The sequence below is a fragment of the Vipera ursinii genome (assembly GCF_947247035.1).
Source record: "Vipera ursinii genome assembly, chromosome: 14".
In the NCBI taxonomy this organism is placed as follows: domain Eukaryota; kingdom Metazoa; phylum Chordata; class Lepidosauria; order Squamata; family Viperidae; genus Vipera; species Vipera ursinii.
The window spans coordinates 4069846-4087997 of record NC_139527.1 but is presented as its reverse complement, the minus strand read 5'-3'; the positions used below and the strand labels follow the sequence as shown (position 1 = coordinate 4087997).

Below are 18152 nucleotides of genomic sequence, written 5' to 3'. Positions count from 1 at the left end.
TTTTTTAAAAAACGTGGAAGCTAGATACGAAATTGGTTTTTTTAACCTCTCTCTCTCTATTTCACCTTCCTTCCTATCTCTGTCCATGTCTCTTATCTGTCTCATCTCTCTTTCCCCCTTTCTCTCTCTCTCTTTCCTATCTGTCTCATCTCTCTCTCTTTTACTCTCTCTGCCTCTCTCCCCCTCTCTCCATCTCTTCCATCTCAACTTTCTATCTCTCTCTCCTGTCTGTCTGATCTCTCTCTTTTTCTCTCTCTGTCTTTCTCTCCATCTGTCTTGTCTCTCCTGTCTATCTCTCCTGTCTCATCTTTTTCTGTCTCTCCTGTCTCCCTGTCTCTCTCCCGATCTGTCCATCTCTCTCCTATCTTATCTCTCTTTCTATCGCTCTGTCTCTCCCATCTGTTTAATGCACCATCCATCCATCCATCCATCCATCCATGACAAACCTTGCCCCTCCTTGATTTTGCAGGATTTTTCCTTTGTGCACAAGGTATCCCCGTTTCAGCCCTTTATGGGTTCTTCCATGTTTGCCCCGTTGAAGATGCTCCCAAGCCAGTGCCTGCTGCCACTGAAAATCCCCGAGGCCTGTGTCTATCGGCCCTCTTGGGCTATTCCTCCCAAAATTGAGCAACTTCCTTTGCCACCTTCAGCTGCTTTCATCAGAGATGGTTACAAGTAAGTACAAGCAAGGAAACGTATGTTCAAACCAGCTCTAAGCTCGCTTTCTTGGTTATTTCTCAGCTAATCCTTACCCTACCCATTCCTTCTCCCTCCTCTCCTCTCTCCCTCTTCTTCTTTTTAAAATAATACCACAGCCATTATTTTTTACAATTTCCTGGTTCCCGCGAGACGCATAATAGCGACGTGTTAATACTGGCCCTGGACAATCATTATTTTCGTTTAATCTTTTTTTTTCCCCCAGAGGGTTTATTTCGACCTCAGTAAAATAAGTTTTTCCAGCCTCTTACTCTTTCCCTTCCCAGCTGTCTTCCTTTTCCCAGATTTTGATATAACTTGCAAGGCCGTTGAGACCTGACTCTTCTAACCAGCCTTTGGGGGGTCTAATGGATGGAATAGCTGTTTGGAAATGTGTTACCCCCGGTGCTGATTATTATTATGATGGTTGGTCGCACCGCCAGCCAGATGTTGAGATTGGATTTGGTATTTTTGCCCACCCATCGAGTCCTTCCCAAGAATCTGGGATAGCCAGATCTGGGTTTTTTATGGTGTTAGAAGTACCCTTGCAGGATGTAAGCTGTTCCTAGTAAAGCTGCCTTTTGCAATTGACTAATAGGGACTTTGTCAGTACTGATGGTATTCCAGTGGTGCTACAGATGTTTTAGGATTGCAGCCAAGACTCCCTATTATAATTGGTACCATCTTTGCTTCCTTTTCACACGGTCCTTCTACTATTGATATTTGATATATATATGAGTGAAGTAGAGAAATCAATTTGAAATTAGCATGAATTGGAGCACAGCTCCCCATCTTGGGGGAGATGGGTAGGGAACCCAGAATTAAAACTATTAAATGCCTGGAGCAGTTTACAAGCTTCATCTGCATAGGGCTCTATTGTAGCCGTGAATTAATTTCTTAGGAAAAAAACAACTACTTGGGTCTGTGAATCTCACCTTCTTCCCAAGGTCTCTGGCGATTTCAGAGGATTAGAGAAAGAAAGAAAAAACAACCCACACACGCTCTTGATTGTGTCTAGGCTGGAGTTTAATTGCTGGTTTTCTTTTTATAATAAGAACAGTTTCCCAAAGTCTGAGCTGATTATTAATTGCCCATATTTATTGGGATAAAACCCTTTTATTTCCAGTGTAATCCAGTTAGAGTAAAGTCTGTTCCTGCAAGCTTCTGCCAAGGAGTTGCTTGCTAATCAAAATTTCTAGGTCATCTTTTTTTGCTTTCTTAAGGCACTCAAAGTCTTTCAGTTTTACCTTTCCAAATCTGACAGTGCTCTCCCCCCCCTTCTCTATTTTCTTTCTCCATTTAATTAGAATGACTAAATGTGCAGGTTTCTGCTCTTTCATCAAAGGAACAATTGCCCTAAGGGGTGCATGCTAAGGAACATGCTCATATTAGGAATTATTGTTCTTATTAATTATATGATTTGTGTTAGCTACCCATTTCATTTAAGCTACTTTGGGTGACCTACAACATGTAAAAACAATCCAATAAAAAACAAATTAGAAACCAATATACAAGTATATAAAAACTAACCACAATGCTATGATAAAGAATAGCATTTTGCCCTTTCAAGTGCTTTATTTCTGAAAAATTGAAGGCTGTATTTTGATGGGGACTAATGGATCATGTGAACCACTTGATGGTCAGTGTCGACCTTTCCAGCAGTTCTGGCCTAATCAAATTAGCCAGAACAAAGGATGCTTGGCCAATAAACAAATCATAAAAATCAAATCTTAAGTCTACTAGTAACATTCCTATAAGTTTTAATCAGGTTAAAACACACCTGGTCATTTTATAGCCTCCTGGCTACATCTGGCCTTTTGGTGATGCCTGTCCAGCCCATGTGGATTTGTTAGAAATTCTGTTTATACATAGCACCACAAACAAAGAATACAGTCACCATGTGCTTTACTGCTTAACTGCTCAACTGTAATAGGAAATATGAAACTCTACTTAGTACAAAAGAACAGAGTATATACTTGTAAACACTGCCATCTACTGGCTGAGTACTACAGTAGTTGTTGCATAGAAATATATTCCAACAAAATGTATTCCAACAGGATTGCTTTTATTTTGAAGGCAATTGCTATTTTTTTTAGTATGTATGTATGTATGTATGTGCATATGCACTTTCACAGCCTTATTGGTTCGGCTGTCCACAACAGTCCCAGTTTTTCATGTGACTCCTTGGGAAAACTTAATTAAAATATACTAACTGGATTGTGGGGGGTCCTTTCTGAGCTTGGATGTTTTCTTGCAGACATTTGATTACCAAACTAGGTAACATCATCGGTGCTAGAAGGGAATGGGGTTTGCTTTCTTTTTATTGTCACTGTTAACGGGAGTGTTTCGGTGGTCCCTTGGTAGGAACTTAGTGTACTGTTAGCTTATTTGTCTAGACTAAGTCGAATTCAAAGACACCTTAAAATTCCTGGAGGTCTGCTATTCAGACAAATCAGCCATCAACAGGCACATAACGATAAGCAGCATCTACATGCCATTCAAAAGAGACAAGCCAAAAGCCAAAAAGGAAAAAAAAGCCCCTAACCCTAACCCCATCAGCAGTCAACACCCAGATAAGCAGAGATTAACACCAAGATTAATACTAGATCAACAATCAGGAAGTAAGCAGTACTCTAGTCAAGGAGCTGCTAATTCAGACAAACAAGTCAACAGTAAGCAACAGTCTAAATCGAAGAACTGCCAAGAACGCTCCCACCAACACTGACAGGTCAAGCCACCGTATAAACAGAGGCCAAAACCGGCTCCCTTCTAGCCCTGATGATGTTACCTAGTTGAGTCATGAAACGTCCGCAAGAAAACCACCAAGCTCAGAGAGCATCAAGGACACCCCAGTTCAACCCTGAGCTACAAATATTCTCTTCTGTTGGTAATGGGGTTGTTCACATCTTGTGCAAATGCCAAAAGGAACGCATTGACCGCTTCCACATTGCCAAGCCCTTGTCAGTTCCGAAGCCAGTACTTTAATAAATCTTGCCAGAAATACAGCTAGAAAATACAGACTTTTTTTTAAAATTCTTCTTTCTATCTCTGTTTGCAGCAACATACCCAGTGTTGGAAGCCTGGCAGATCAAGACTACCTTCAAATGAACACTCCACAAATGAGCACTCCGGTCACACTAAATAGCACTGCGCCTGCCAGTAACAGCGGGGCAGGGGTGTTGCCATCCCCGGCCACCCCTCGCTTCTCTGTCCCCACCCCACGCACACCCAGGACTCCACGGACACCGAGAGGCGGGGGCACCGCCAGCGGGCAAGGCTCTGTGAAGTACGACAGCACCGACCAAGGCTCGCCGGCTTCCACCCCTTCCACCACCCGGCCCCTCAATTCCGTGGAACCGGGCACCGTCCTCCCCATTCTGGAAGCCCACAGCCTCTACGTCATGCTCATCCTCTCCGACTCCGTGCTGAACATTTTCAAAGACAGCAACTTTGACAGCTGCTGCATTTGCGCCTGCAACATGAACATCAAGGGTGCCGACGTCGGGCTGTACATCCCAGACTCGTCGAAGGAGGACCAATATCGCTGCACTTGTGGGTTCAGTGCAATCATGAATCGCAAGCTAGGGTACAACTCGGGCCTGTTCATTGAGGACGAGTTGGATATTTTCGGCAGGACTTCAGACATCGGCCAAGTGGCCGAAAGGAGGCTGATGATGAGTCAGAACACCTTAATTCCTCAGCTGGGGGAAGGGGCCAAAAGGGCTCAGGAGCCCCCCGTGAGCCTCCTCCTCCTCCTCCAAAACCAACACACCCAACCTTTCACCTCCCTAAGCTGCTTGGATTACATGTCTGTCACCAGTCGGCCCGCGCTCTCTTACACGAACTGGAGTTACGACAGGGTTCAGGCTGAAAGCCACGACTCCTGGAACGAGTGCTTCAACGCTCTGGAGCAAGGCCGTCAGTACGTGGACAACCCGACGGGTGGGAAAGTGGATGAAGCGCTCGTCCGAAGTGCTACCGTTCACTCTTGGCCTCACAGCAACGGTAGGAAGCTCAGTTTTGTTTCAAATACTTTTATTCGGAAGAGAATAACTCGGAATAACTTGGTGGGATTCCGCCGGCTCGCACCCCTTCGGCAGAACCAGTAGCTAATTTTTTGGTCGCCCAGGCCCGGAATGGACTTCCCGAAATGGCATCCACACCATGAACCGGTTGTTCACATATTTCAGGGGTCTTCAAACTTGGCCCTTGGATGACTTGTGTACTTCAACTCCCAGAATTCCTCAGCCAGGCACGCTGGCTGAGGAATTCTGGGACCTGAAGTCCACAAGTCATCCAAGGGCCAAGTTTGAAGACCCCTGACATATCTGAATCCCACCACTGGGCTAGACCCACTAGGAACTTTGTCTCTGGTTGAGAAGCACTCCGTGCACTTGCAAAACAACAGAGAAAATAATACACCTCTGTGGAGATTCTCAACCCTCCAGGGTCATGTGGCCTCAAATGTGCTGCTTCAAGAGGCCACTGCACTTTCTTTGTTTTTCCTTGAAGGCTTCTCGCTCCTCATCTGAGAAGCTGCTTCAGTTCTAACTTCTTGGATGAGAAGCTGAATGTTTTCATAGAAAAAACAAATGAAAGAAAAAAAAAGTTCAGTTGCCTTTTGGAAAAAAAAACCTGTCTCATGACCACCACGATCCCAGTGATTGAGAATCTCCATTAAACGACACATCTCCTTCACACTTGTTTTGGGAGCCCTTCAAGGCTCTGAGGTGGATTTTCAAAGTTCTCCTCAACTTGCTGGTCTCAGCCCTGTGGCATGGACCGATGTGGCATACTTCTGTCTTGAAATTTCCCAGTGTTACACTGGATGAGAGCATCGGGTTTTCCCGGGGGTGCCCTGAACAAGAATCATTTTCTGGCAAACTTGGGTTACAGTTCAGATTTGAACGTCCTACGATAGTTCTCGAGCTGGCTTTTTTGAAAAGCAGAACTGATATGGTTAACATGTAATAAAAACGCTTAGAAGAGGCGGGGGGGAATCATGCATATAAAAGCAGCCTGTTGGGACATCTACCAATTTTCAAGCAGTCCGTTAGGGAGTGGGGAGTTTAATAACTGCCTCTCTGAGGAATTGTAGATCTCATAACCTTTTGTAGCCTTATTACATTTTTTTTTAAAAAAGTAAAAGTCTTATGGAGTGCTATTTAGGCCATTGCACTTTAGCCCCTCTTCAATGCAGGAATCCAGATTACGAATAGAATAGAATGGAATGGAATGGAATAGAATAGAATAGAATAGAATATAAAAAAGGAATAGAATAGAATATTACAGAATAGAATAGAATAGAATAGAAGAATGAATAGAGAAAGAACAGAACAGAATAGAATAGAGTAGAGTAGAGTAGAATAGAATAGAATAGAATAGAATAGAATAGAATATAAAAAAGGAATAGAATAGAATATTACAGAATAGAATAGAATGGAAGAATGAATAGAGAAAGAATAGAATAGAATAGAATAGAATAGAATAGAATAGAATAGAATAGAATAAAGATAGAATAGAATAGAATGGAATAGAATAGAATAGAATAGAGAAAGAATAGAGTAGAATAGAATAGAATAGAATAGAATAGAATAGAATAGAATAGAATAGAATAGAATAGGACCTTGGAGGACTTCTAGTCCAGTCTCCCACTCAAGCAGGAGAACCTACACCATCTCAGACAAGTGACTGTCTAGCCTCTTCTTAAAAATCTCCAGGGATGGAGCGCCCATGATTTCTGGTGGCCAGCTGTTCCACCAGTTAATTGTCCTCACTGTCGGGAAGTTTCTCCTTAATTCCAGGTTGCTTCTCTCCTTGATCAGTTTCCAACCCTTGTTTCTTCTCCTTCCCTCTGGTGCTTTGGAAAATAACGTGACCAACCCCACTACCCCCCCCCCTCTTCTTTGTGGCAGCCCCTCAAATACTGGAAGGCTGCTATCGTGGGATATTAGGAACCAGGTTATTAGGATGCCGAAACAGAGCAGGGCTTCCTTGGAACGTCAACTGGTTAATCGTTAGGAAAGATCCGAAAACAATACCGTACTAGCCAAGCTGATAAACGTCTTCACCATTCATGACTCGGCTGTGCTGTGTGTGTGTGTTTTCCCCCCCCAGTTCTGGACATCAGCATGCTTTCCTCCCAAGACGTGGTGCGCATGCTTCTCTCCCTTCAACCTTTCCTGCAGGATGCCATTCAGAAGAAGAGGACTGGTAGGACGTGGGAGAACATCCAGCATGTTCAAGGACCCCTCACCTGGCAGCAGTTCCATAAAATGGCAGGACGGGGAACCTACGGTAGAGTTGGCAGAAGAAAAAGGAGTTTTATAACCAGCCGGACCATTAAAACCCCTAGCGTGATTGTTTTCAGGATGCTCGTAATATAAAGCCTCAAACTCCCCCCCCCAAAAAATAAGCCCCAGTTAAGTTTGTCAGCCAGCCCGACACATTTAGTACCATATTTCCCCGAACGTAAGCCTCAACAAGAAAATAAGCCCTTAATGCGTCTTTTCGGAGCCAAAATTAATTAACACAAAAGCCGGTCTTATTTTCAGAGGGACACGAGATCTCCGAGCTTCCTTTGCTCAGCTCAACTGGGGCAGAAGCGGGGAAAAAAAAGTGACCCGTGACCGTTTTTCACACTTAGCGACCATTGCAAGGGTCGTGATCCCCCTTTGTGAGCTTCTGAGAAGCAAAGGCAATGGGGAAGCCAGATTCACTCAACAATTGCCTTGACTCGCTTAACGAAAGTGGGAAGAAAAGTCGAAAAATGGGGCAAAACCCACTGAAGGAGTATTTCACTTAGTGGCAGACATGTTGGTCCTAAGGTCATAAGCTGAGGACCAGCTGTAGTCTGAAGCATTGGCTCAATGGAGACCCTCAGCCTTCCCGTTTTCACAGCTCTTCAGGTTCCCACGTACTGAATGTCCCTTTTGATGTTTAGGTTCTGAAGAGTCGCCCGAGCCTCTTCCGATACCCACCTTGTTGGTCGGCTATGACAAGGACTTCCTGACAATCTCTCCGTTCTCCCTGCCATTCTGGGAGAGGCTGCTCTTAGATCCTTACGGGGGTCACCGGGATGTCGCCTACATTGTGGTGTGTCCAGAAAACGAGGCCTTGCTTGATGGAGCCAAAACTTTCTTCAGGGACTTAAGCGCCGTATATGAGGTGGGTGACCCTCTCCTCCTGTCCTCTTCCCTTTCCTCCTCTCCTCTCCTCTTCTCTGCTCTCCTCTCCTCTCCTCTTTCCTCCTCTTCTCTCCTCTCCTCTGCTCTGCTCTGCTCTGCTCTCCTCTCCTGTCCTCTGCTCTCCTCTCCTCTCCTCTGCTCTGCTCTGCTCTCCTCTCCCCTTTCCTCTCCTCTCCTCTCCTCTTTCCTCCTCTCCTCTCCAGTCCTCTCCCCTCCCCTCCCCTCTCCTCCTCTCCTCTCCCCTTTCCTCTCCCTCCTTTCCCCTCCTTTCTCCTCCCCTTGAATAGAGAGGAAAGGCTTTGCTGTTACCTGCTGCCTAATTTACTGTGTGTTTATCATGCCTTGTCCCACTGAATCTTAAGGCCCGTTAACATACTGGCACCCAAGCCTCACTAAAATAATGGGAAACTTATTTTTGCCACTTCTTCCTTTCTGCAGGTAAGCAATGCATTGTCCATTGCCCTTACCTGAAAATAGAGGGGGGGGGGAAAGAGGTTTACGTTTTTGTACTCTGGCTGTGGGATCCACAGATGGTTAATTGCTCTGTTGTACGTTACTCACACCTTCTGAAATTCTGTTTTCTCATTGTGCCATTAGATGTGCCGGCTTGGTCAACACAAACCAATCTGTAAAGTGTTGCATGATGGGATCATGCGTGTGGGGAAGACGGTGGCCCAGAAGCTGGCCGATGAGCTTGTGAGCGACTGGTTTAACCCACCCTGGGGCAATGAAGATTGTGACAATCATTCCAGGCTCAAACTTTATGCGCAAGTTTGTCGTCATCACCTCGGTAAGAAGGGCCAGTCCGCTCATTCCTTCCGCTTGCCTTATTTATTTATTAATTTTATGTGCCGTCTTGACTTGGATCCGGAAGCAGATCAGCAACCAAAGCAGCTCTTGTAACAGAACACAGAACAACAGAGTTGGAAGGGACTCTGGAGGTCTTCTAGTCCAACCCCCTGCTCAAGCAGGAGATGGCTGCCCAATCGCTTCTTGAAAACCTCAGTGATGGAGCACCCACAACTTCTGTAATAGTGGTGTTACATATGCCCCCCCCCCCCGGCCTCCAGAATTATCCACGCAGCTGCATTCTGGACCAATTGTAGCTTCCCAATACTTTTCAAGGGCAGCCCCACATAGAGCAGATGGATGTTACCTCTAGAGGCCAAACTCGTACAACCACAATTCCGTCAGTTGTTCAGTGGCCAGAAGGGTTACACTATTTCTCTACTTTAACCCGAGTCCTCAATTCGGAGAGGAAAAACTGACCATTCTTTTTCTAATTGGGATAAGGTTGAGAAGAGGATTAAGTTTATTAGGCGGGATACGAGTAAATAAATAAATACATATACGTATATGTAGACACATACACACACGTGTGTATGTGTCTCTGTGTGTGTGTGTGTGTGTGTGTATCTTGAGTATTTTGAACACCTTGCCGGCCCAAATACGGGCCAAATCTTTTTGCTTGTATCAGCCCAAACCCAGGCCGTCCACAGGTGGTAGTCGCAACTGCGACACTCATTATTTGGCCCGTATTTGGGCCGGCAAGGTGTTCAAAATACTCAAGACATATCTCCCCTGCCTCTTCTCCCCCCCCCCATGCAGCTGACAAAGTGAGAAAGAGCCAGTGGCCAAGAGGTTAAAACAACTGCCTAATGTGCAATCAGCCCAGGTTCGAATCTCAGAAGGGTGTGGCTGACTGATGAGAACAAATAAGTTTGAAATGGCTATATCAGTCTCCCTTTAATTCTTTGTTAGCAATCCAAACATTTACACGCATATGTGTGTGTGTGTGTGTGTGTGTGTGTGTGTGTGTGTGTGTGTAAAATTTTTTGGATTGCTAACAAAGAATTAAAGGGAGACAGATATGATCATTTCAAACTTATTTGTTCTCATCAGTAAGCCATACTCTTCTGAGATTCAAACCTGGGCCGATTGCACCTTAGGCAATTGTTCTAACCTTTAGGCCACTGGCTCTTCCTCGCTTTGTTAGCTGATAAGCAAGGGAGATATATGTGTTAAGTGTTTGTTAAGTATTTAGAACACCTTGCTATGCACACACAGACACAGACACACACACATACGTACATACATACACACACACATATAATATATATAGATACACACACATATTTTCTATTTTTAATAATTTTAAAAATACGAATCCCAGGCATATTTACTTAAAGTATAAAATCTTCGAAGACCGGGATGGATAAAAAACAGTCGTTTATTGCTAAAAGATCATAATAAGCAATAAAAAGATTAGGTAGATATGCTTTAAACAGTTACTTTTTAGTGCTTATGATCTTTTAGCAAAAAACGACTGTTTTTTATCCATCCCGGTCTTCGAAGATTTCTGTGCTCTCCTGCTATTTTAGAAAACAATGGATTGTCTAGTGTGTTTCGGCTTTGGCGTGGGTCTCCTTGACGTCCTTTTGAAATCTTTGCTTCCCGTTTTGTCCTTTCAGCACCTTACTTAGCTACTTTGCAACTCGACAGCAGCCTGCTGACGCCACCGAAACACCAAATGGCACCCCCACCATCGTCCTCCAACCTGGAGCAAACCATCTCTGGGAACGCAGGATCAGTTTCCTCCACTTTGGCCTGTCTTGGACCTACGGCTCCCTCGGCTGGCCCGTCTTTCAGCTCCTCCACTAATGGGACCAGCGGTCTCTCGGTGGGCACCAGTACCGTCCCAGGCCCTTCGGTGCCCCAGCTCCTGGCCGCCGCCTCCTCTTCCTCCTCCTCCTCCTCCTCCTCCTCGTCCTCCTCTTCCTCGGCATCCAGTATTAGCCAGACAAGCACTACCTCCTCTTCAGGGTTCAGTGGAGGCCTACCTCAAGGTCAAAACCCAATATCTGGGGCAGTTCCCTCGGAGAGACCCCAAGGAAGCACAGTCCCCGGAGGAGGAGACGCAGAGGCAGGCCCAGTCTCATCACAGCAACCGCCAGAAGGGCAGGAAAAGTAAGTCGACTACTCTCAGTTTGGGCCCTTTTTTTAGGCTGACGTGTTTTATTCCCCTCTTTGCTTCTACTGTACCAACTTCATAAGCGTTGGCATCTCTTTGCCTGAACGGCTGGCTTGGGAAGTCTGGAAGTTACGCTCCTCCACCTTCTGGAGTTGGGGAGGGGGGGTTGTCTCCAAACTCGGTGACTTTAAGCAGTGGGTGGGATTCAGCTGGTTCACACCACTTCGGCAGAACCGGTAGCTAATTTTTTTTGTCCCCCGGGCCCAGAACGGACTTCCGGAAGCGGCATCCACACACGGTTGTCCCCCCTATTTGAATCCCACCACGGACTTTTTTAAAGACTTGCGGACTTCGACTCCCAGAATTCCCCCCAGCCAGCCAACGTCTAGGAGTTGGAGTCCACAGGTCTTACAAGCCACCAAGGCCGGACATCCCTTTGTAGAGGAAGACTTAATATATGTTGTTGTTGTTGTTAGCTGCAAAGTCGTGTCCGATCCATCGCGACCCCGCGGACAACGTTCCTCCATGCCTTCCTGTCCTCTACCATCTTCTGGAGTCCCTTTAAGCTCACGCCTCCTGCTTCAGTGACTCCATCAAGCCACCTCATTCTCTGTCGTCCCCTTCTTCTCTTGCCCTCAACCTTTCCCAGCATTAGGCTCTTCTCCAGTGAGTCCTTCCTTCTCATAAAGTGGACTTAATATACACCAGTATATAATGGTACACGGAATTAGTTTTTGGTAGAGAGTTTGAACCCCAGAGAAATAAAACTAGCTGGATATATGTGATGTATCTCAGTTTGAAGGTATGTGTGTGTGGTGGTGATGGGAAATCAGCCACATACTGCCCCCTGCTGGTCGTGAATCATAATAGCAAAAATTGGTTATTGGCCCTGGGTCAAAGTTAATTACTGGATAATTCTATAATGCAGAGAACAGAAGCTTATTAATTTCAGCAAGGGTGCTTAAGTCTTTGTGTGGGATAATATAGCCTGTGCCCTATTTTCAGTCCAGGTTTAGGGCTGTGTCAAGGTAATCCTTAATACGAAGATGATACGTTCTTAATTTTATTTTTTTGAAATGGAAGCTCAGTTGTCTTGTGTCCCCCCCCTTCCTTTTGCTGTTGTCAACCCCTCTTCTTATTTATTTATTTATTTATTTATTTTATTACATTTATATATTCTTGACGTTATGTACTATTTGGATCCAAAATGGACAATGAAGCTTTGGATCTAGCACCGGTTGCTCAACAGTTGCTTAAAGGAGATACACTTTTTTTCACTGGATTCAAACGGTAAATGCTATGAAGGTTCAAAAAAGTAGGCCTTTGGATTATGGAGAGAGCAACAGGGGAGTGATCTGTGGTCTCAACCTGTCAGCACCTCCATAACACTTCCCGAACGTGTATTTCCCATACCTGGTCCTGTGAGAGCCCAGGGGGGGAAAATGTATTTCTTTTAAGGAGCTAACAGCAGAGGAATCCTTTTAAGCAAATGGGTTGTAACTTAATAGGAAAAAAACATGACAAACTTTTAAATTGTACAAGACGATAGAATAACAGAGATGAAAGGGACCCTGGAGTTCCCCTAAGTCCAACCCCCTACTTGAGCAGTAGACCCTATACCAGGGGTAGGCAACCTCAGCTCTTTTATGACTCATGGACTTCAACTCCCAGAATTCCTGAGCCAGCGTGGGAGTTGCTGGCTGCTGGGAGCACAGGGAGCTGACACTGAATCACAACACCAGCCCGCCTTGAGTTCCATGGACTCTTTATCTACTACGAATTTGCTTTGACCATTAGTAGCTCAGATTCTTGTAGCATACAGTAAACCTATATATTCATTTGTACCGCCCGGACTCCTGATTTCCTGCACTTGGCATAAATCTTTTCTTTTTTTCTTTTTTTGGTAGCTCTGCAGAGCGGGAGAGGATAGGAATTCCCACGGAACCCGAGTCCGCCGACAGCCATGCCTACCCACCGGCTGTGGTCATCTACATGGTGGATCCCTTCACCTACACCGCGGAAGAGGAATCCTCTTCTGTCAGTTTCTGGCTTTTGAGCTTGATGCGGTGTTACACCGAAATGTTGGACAACCTGCCTGAAAACATGAGGAGCTCTTTCATTCTTCAGGTGAGCTTCCCTTGAGGCAGGCAGACGGGCCTTTTGGGTCAGCTGGAAGAGGAACTTACACTGCTACCGAAGCCGAAATAAGAGAATATTTGTAGCTCAGGGTTGCATTGTGGGGTCCTTGGTGCTCTTCGAGCTTGGTAGTGCCCGCCAAAGGTGGTTTAAAGGGGTCTGTGGTGAAGAAAAGGTTGAGGACTGCCGGTCTATAAAGATTGGCACAACTGCCTTTCTTAATCCCAACGGAGCCATCTAGTAAAAGCCACAGGTTGTTGTAGCAATATTTTGTTGACCAGGGTCCACTGGGATGCTGCAGTGGCCGCAAGTGTGAAAAATGGTCATAGATCACTTTTTTATTTTATTTATTTATTTATTTTATTACATTTATATACCGCCCTTTCCCGAAGGACTCAGGGCGGTTTACAGGGTGATTAAAAACAAAAATACAAGTTTTAAAAATTTTTTTAAAAAATTATATTTGTCCCTGAATAAGTAAAACCCCAGTTAAAATTAAATTTTAAATTAAAAATTAAATTCCCCCCCCCCAGTGCCGTCGTAACTTTGAATGGTCACTAAACGAACTGTTGCAAGTTGAGGAGCTACCTGCATATTCTCTCCCCCCCACCACAAGATTCATCCTGAAGGCACAACTAGCTCAAGTTGTCTTTTAAGCAGTGCATTCTGTACACATCTTTACTGTGCCTTGGGAACAAAAATCGCATTTGCGTAATAGGGGACAAAAAATGTGTCGTCCTTCTCCTATAATTATATCTTAGAAAAATCACGCATCGCTGTTCAGATAAAGATAGTTCGCTAATTCTATTTCTTTTATGAAGCTGGCTGAGCATGATGAGACTAATACATTTCTTGCTTTCTCCAGACTAGACCAGGAGAAAAAAAGTCTCTGAAACAACGCTAAATTTTAAGGACGTGATTGATTTTTCTGTGTTCAAGAAGCTTTAAAGTTCTGGTTGCAGTCACTTTAGGCTATATTCTTTAAAAAAAAAAGAGAGACTTTGAGGCAGAATTTCTCCGAAGCAATTGAGAAAATAAATTCAAGTCTGGGAATGTAATATTTTAGATAATACATGTGCACCTGGAGTATATAACACTTCAGGAAAGAGCTTCCAGAATGGAATTTCTCCACATTGGAAGCCGGTAAAATGATTCCACGTTGGAAATGTATATAACAGATTTTCTCTTTGACATCTATTTTATTTCCATGATTTTGGATTTCGGCAGAAAGGGTTAGGGTTTCATCGCACCAAATCCCTATTGACAGTCTGAAGCGAAACAAGCTAAATGCAGGCATTCCCCGTCACATCTGTTCTTTATGAGAACCAGACTCCACTGTCACATGGAAGCAACGGAGGGGTTTTTTTTTTCTTTTGAATGAAAATAGCTAATGACAATAGCTCCTGAATCACTAATAGGCCTCTCTTCCCGGATAGCAGATCGTTACTATGATTGCATCTCAAATTGGTTAGATATTGTTATATCCACAGGATGGTCTGGGACACGACACGCCTCAATCGGGTTTGAGATGTGTGGTGTCCCAGACCATCCTGCGGATATAACAAGGCCCCTAAGTTTTGGACATGCAGGTTTAAAAAAATAAAATAAAAATACTATAGGTATAGTTTTACTAATCCTGGCTTTGCTCTTTCCTTTAGATTGTGCCTTGCCAATATATGCTGCAGACCATGAAGGACGAGCAGATCTTTTATATCCAGCACTTGAAATCCCTGGCATTTTCTGCCTACTGCCAGTGCCGGCGACCGCTACCCACGCAGATTCACATTAAGTCTCTGACTGGCTTTGGACCAGCTGCCAGCATTGAGATGACGCTGAAGAACTCCGAGGTGAGCGAGGAGGGGACCCAGCAAAGCCTCTCGGTGCCCACGCTCTTCCCTCTAAATCCGTAGCAGCGGTGCCGCTCTGAGGAATGGCCTTCTTTGGCAAATCCGGACGGTCCCAGCCCTGTTAGGCTTTCGTAAGACTCTGAAGGCCCGTTTCCCAGGGCTTTGGGCCTGGGTGTTGGGGGCTCTGCCAGTGATGTGGATTTTAATATTGGAGGTTTCCTGTTTCAAGCTTGAGCATCGTGGCTTATACGCTTATACTGGTAGACTTGCAACCATTTGTTTAATGCCCGTTCAAACTTACAGCTGCAAGAAAAAAAAGGGACTTACAACCTGTCCTCACACTTAATGACCCTTGCAGCATATGTAGGGTCACGTCGTCACATTTGGGGCGCTTGGCACCCAGTTTATGACGATGGCAGCATCCCAGGATCACGTGATGGCTTTCTGCGATCGTGATAAGCAGAAGCCAAATGGGGGAAGCTGGATTTGCTTAATGACTGCCTTGCTTCGCAGTGGAAATTCTGGTCCCTATTGTGGGTCAAGACTATCTGTAGCCTTCATTTTTTTCAGCTTGGGACAATCTGTCACTTGTTCTCTCTCTCTCTCTCTCTCTCTCTCTCTCTCTCTCTGTGTCTGTAATGTCCCCTTTTTGTAGCGGCCAAGTCCCATTCAGCTGTACTCCCCTCCATTTATCCTGGCACCTATCAAAGACAAACAGACGGAGCTTGGGGAGACCTTTGGTGAAGCCAGCCAGAAGTATAATGTGCTCTTTGTGGGATATTGTCTCTCTCACGATCAACGTTGGCTTCTGGCCTCCTGCACCGACCTGCATGGGGACTTGTTGGAAACTTGCATTGTCAACATCGATTTGCCAAACAGGTAGGCTATAAAAAAAAGAAGAAGAAGAAAAAATCCAGCTGCAAACTTGGGAGCAGACAATCCTGCTGGACTTCCTGGCCTTAAATACATTGAGTGCATGCTTATAACCCAGCGGTGTGGTGGCTTAGAGGTGAAGACGCTCGTCTCCCGCTCAGAAGACTTGAGAGTTCAATCCTAAGAGAGGTTTCTCTATCAGGATGCAAAGAGAAAATATGTGCTGTGAACTCGGCATAGGTGTCAGGAAGGGCATCCGGCCAGTAAATGCTGAGCTCCAAACAGATGTTTCTCTATCAGGATGCAAAGGGAAAATATCTGCTGTGAACTCGGCATAGGTGTCAGGAAGGGCATCCGGCCAGTAAATGCTGAGCTCCAAACAGATGTTTCTCTATCAGGATGCAAAGAGAAAATATCTGCTGTGAACTCGGCATAGGCATCAGGAAGGGCATCCGGCCAGTAAATGCTCAGCTCCATTCATTTGCCTTGACTCCACCCCAAATAAAGGGATTACGGGTCGTAAAAAGAAAACAACACAACAAGAAGTACAACAAGTTCTTATTAACCCTCTTTTCCCTCCAGATCACGGAGGTGCAAGGTGTCAGCGCGTAAAATTGGCTTGCAGAAGCTCTGGGAATGGTGCATCGGGCTCATCCAGATGACGTCACTTCCCTGGAGAGTCGTGATTGGGCGCCTCGGACGGCTTGGCCACGGGGAGCTGAAAGGTACCTGGGCTACATAGCCTTTCCCAGTTGGTTGACAGTAGGCCCTTGAGGTGCTGTCAGGATGGATTGTTATTTATTTTATGCATGTCAGAAGCATCACTATTAAAAGTTTACACATAGGCATAAGTACCAACATAAAATTTTTAAATGTATAAAAGCCTAAATTAGGCCCAGAAGGATGTAAGATCAATTGCATTCTGTTGTGTGTCATAAGGTCCTCCAGAGTACACGACGCAAGGGGCAGGTGTACACATGTGCGTCTGTCTCCTCGTTCACAGTAGCCATATGATTGTTGGTAAGTTATTTTGGAAGAACAATCCTGGGACAGAACAGCCCCGGACCACCATCTGTAACACCTGTATCAAGTGTTCTCCAAGACAGTTCTCCAAGCTTTGCAACTTGGTGGCTTGTTGCGGGGGGTGGGGAACCGGTTGACACGAGTAGACCCCTAGTTTAAAATAAGTGGCTTGTCTACAACAGGCTTGTCCAACTGGTGGCAAGCCCAAGGTTGGGCCCTCCTGCTTTATAGATTGATATATTTGGGCGGCCTGCGTGAAATGAGAGGAAAGGCAAGAATTAGAAATGCGTGTAACGCTTTAGATCTCAGCCGCTCTGCTTTGATCACTTTCAGAGTGTTTCAAGTGTGTGAAAGAGCTTCAAGGCACAAAAGAGAGCATAATAACTGGTTGCTAAAACAACTGCTAAATGCTGCCCTCCAGTTAGATAACTTCGAGGGTCAACGAATTCTGGCATTTCCCCTTGCGGCTAACGGGTTGAGCAGCATGTATGAAGGAAGCGTCTTATTAGCCTTTGACCAGAGAGAGTCAAATCAGAGAAAAGAGGCAGAGCAGAGTTGCAAAAGAGAGACAGTAAGAAAAAAGGGTGTAAAGAGAAGGGATGGAGAAATAAGGTCGTAAAAGTCTGTGGAGGTTCTCCGTCATTCAAGAGGCAACTGGACTTCCTTGTTTTTCTTCTTCGAAGACGTTTCGCTTCTCATCCAAGAAGCTTCTTCAGCTTCGTCGGATGACGGAGGAGAAGCGAAATGTCTTCAAGGAAAAACCAATCCCAGTTGCCTTTTGGAAAAAGCACCATTGGGACTTAGAGATAGGAGGAGGATGAAAACGATGGAAATAAGATGCGATTATAAAACTAACTGCCCAGAAGTAAATGATAACATGGAGCCCTGTCGGAAATGGTCCTCCAGGATGTCCTTCCCCACAAGGGATGGGCTCAAAACTTGTTCTACTTTGGCTTCTGGTTGAGGGAAGCTTCGTTAGATGACAGCCTTTATTTCAGGGGTCCCCAGTCCCTGGTCCGTGGACCAGTACCAGGCTGCGGCATGCCAGCAACCGGTCCGCACAAACAAGCAAAGCTCCATCCGTGGGGATGCAAGGCAGCACACAAAACCACGCACCTTCCAGTCCGCGGAAAAAACTCACTCCACCGAACCGGTCCTGGTGATGCCCAAAAGGCTGGGGACCTCTGCTCTATATCTTCCTTCTCCTCTCCTCTTGTTTTTCAGACTGGAGCATTCTGCTCGGCGAATGCTCCCTGCAGACAATCAGCAAGCAGTTGAAGGAGGTGTGTCGGATGTGTAGCATCTCCTCGGCAGATTCTCCCTCCATCCTTAGCGCCTGCTTGGTTGCCATGGAACCGCAGGGTTCATTTGTGGTGATGCCAGGTAATTAGGCACGGCTGGGGGGGGCTTCGTGGGACC

At 45.4% G+C, this 18152-nt stretch overlaps 1 protein-coding gene across 1 annotated transcript in view; it reads left to right on the top strand.

The window, feature by feature from the left end:
- The window catches only part of MED13L (mediator complex subunit 13L), a gene marked incomplete at its 3' end in the record, with an annotated part of 143460 nt that overhangs the window by 117041 nt on the left and 8267 nt on the right, over positions 1-18152 (top strand). The window contains exons 16-26 of the mRNA XM_083373407.1: positions 470-675; positions 3755-4701; positions 6814-6993; positions 7640-7863; positions 8481-8673; positions 10355-10850; positions 12762-12981; positions 14649-14837; positions 15493-15716; positions 16293-16435; positions 17958-18116. Coding sequence (XP_083229533.1) covers positions 470-675; positions 3755-4701; positions 6814-6993; positions 7640-7863; positions 8481-8673; positions 10355-10850; positions 12762-12981; positions 14649-14837; positions 15493-15716; positions 16293-16435; positions 17958-18116 — 3181 coding nt within the window. The remainder of the gene's footprint in view (positions 1-469; positions 676-3754; positions 4702-6813; positions 6994-7639; positions 7864-8480; positions 8674-10354; positions 10851-12761; positions 12982-14648; positions 14838-15492; positions 15717-16292; positions 16436-17957; positions 18117-18152) is intronic.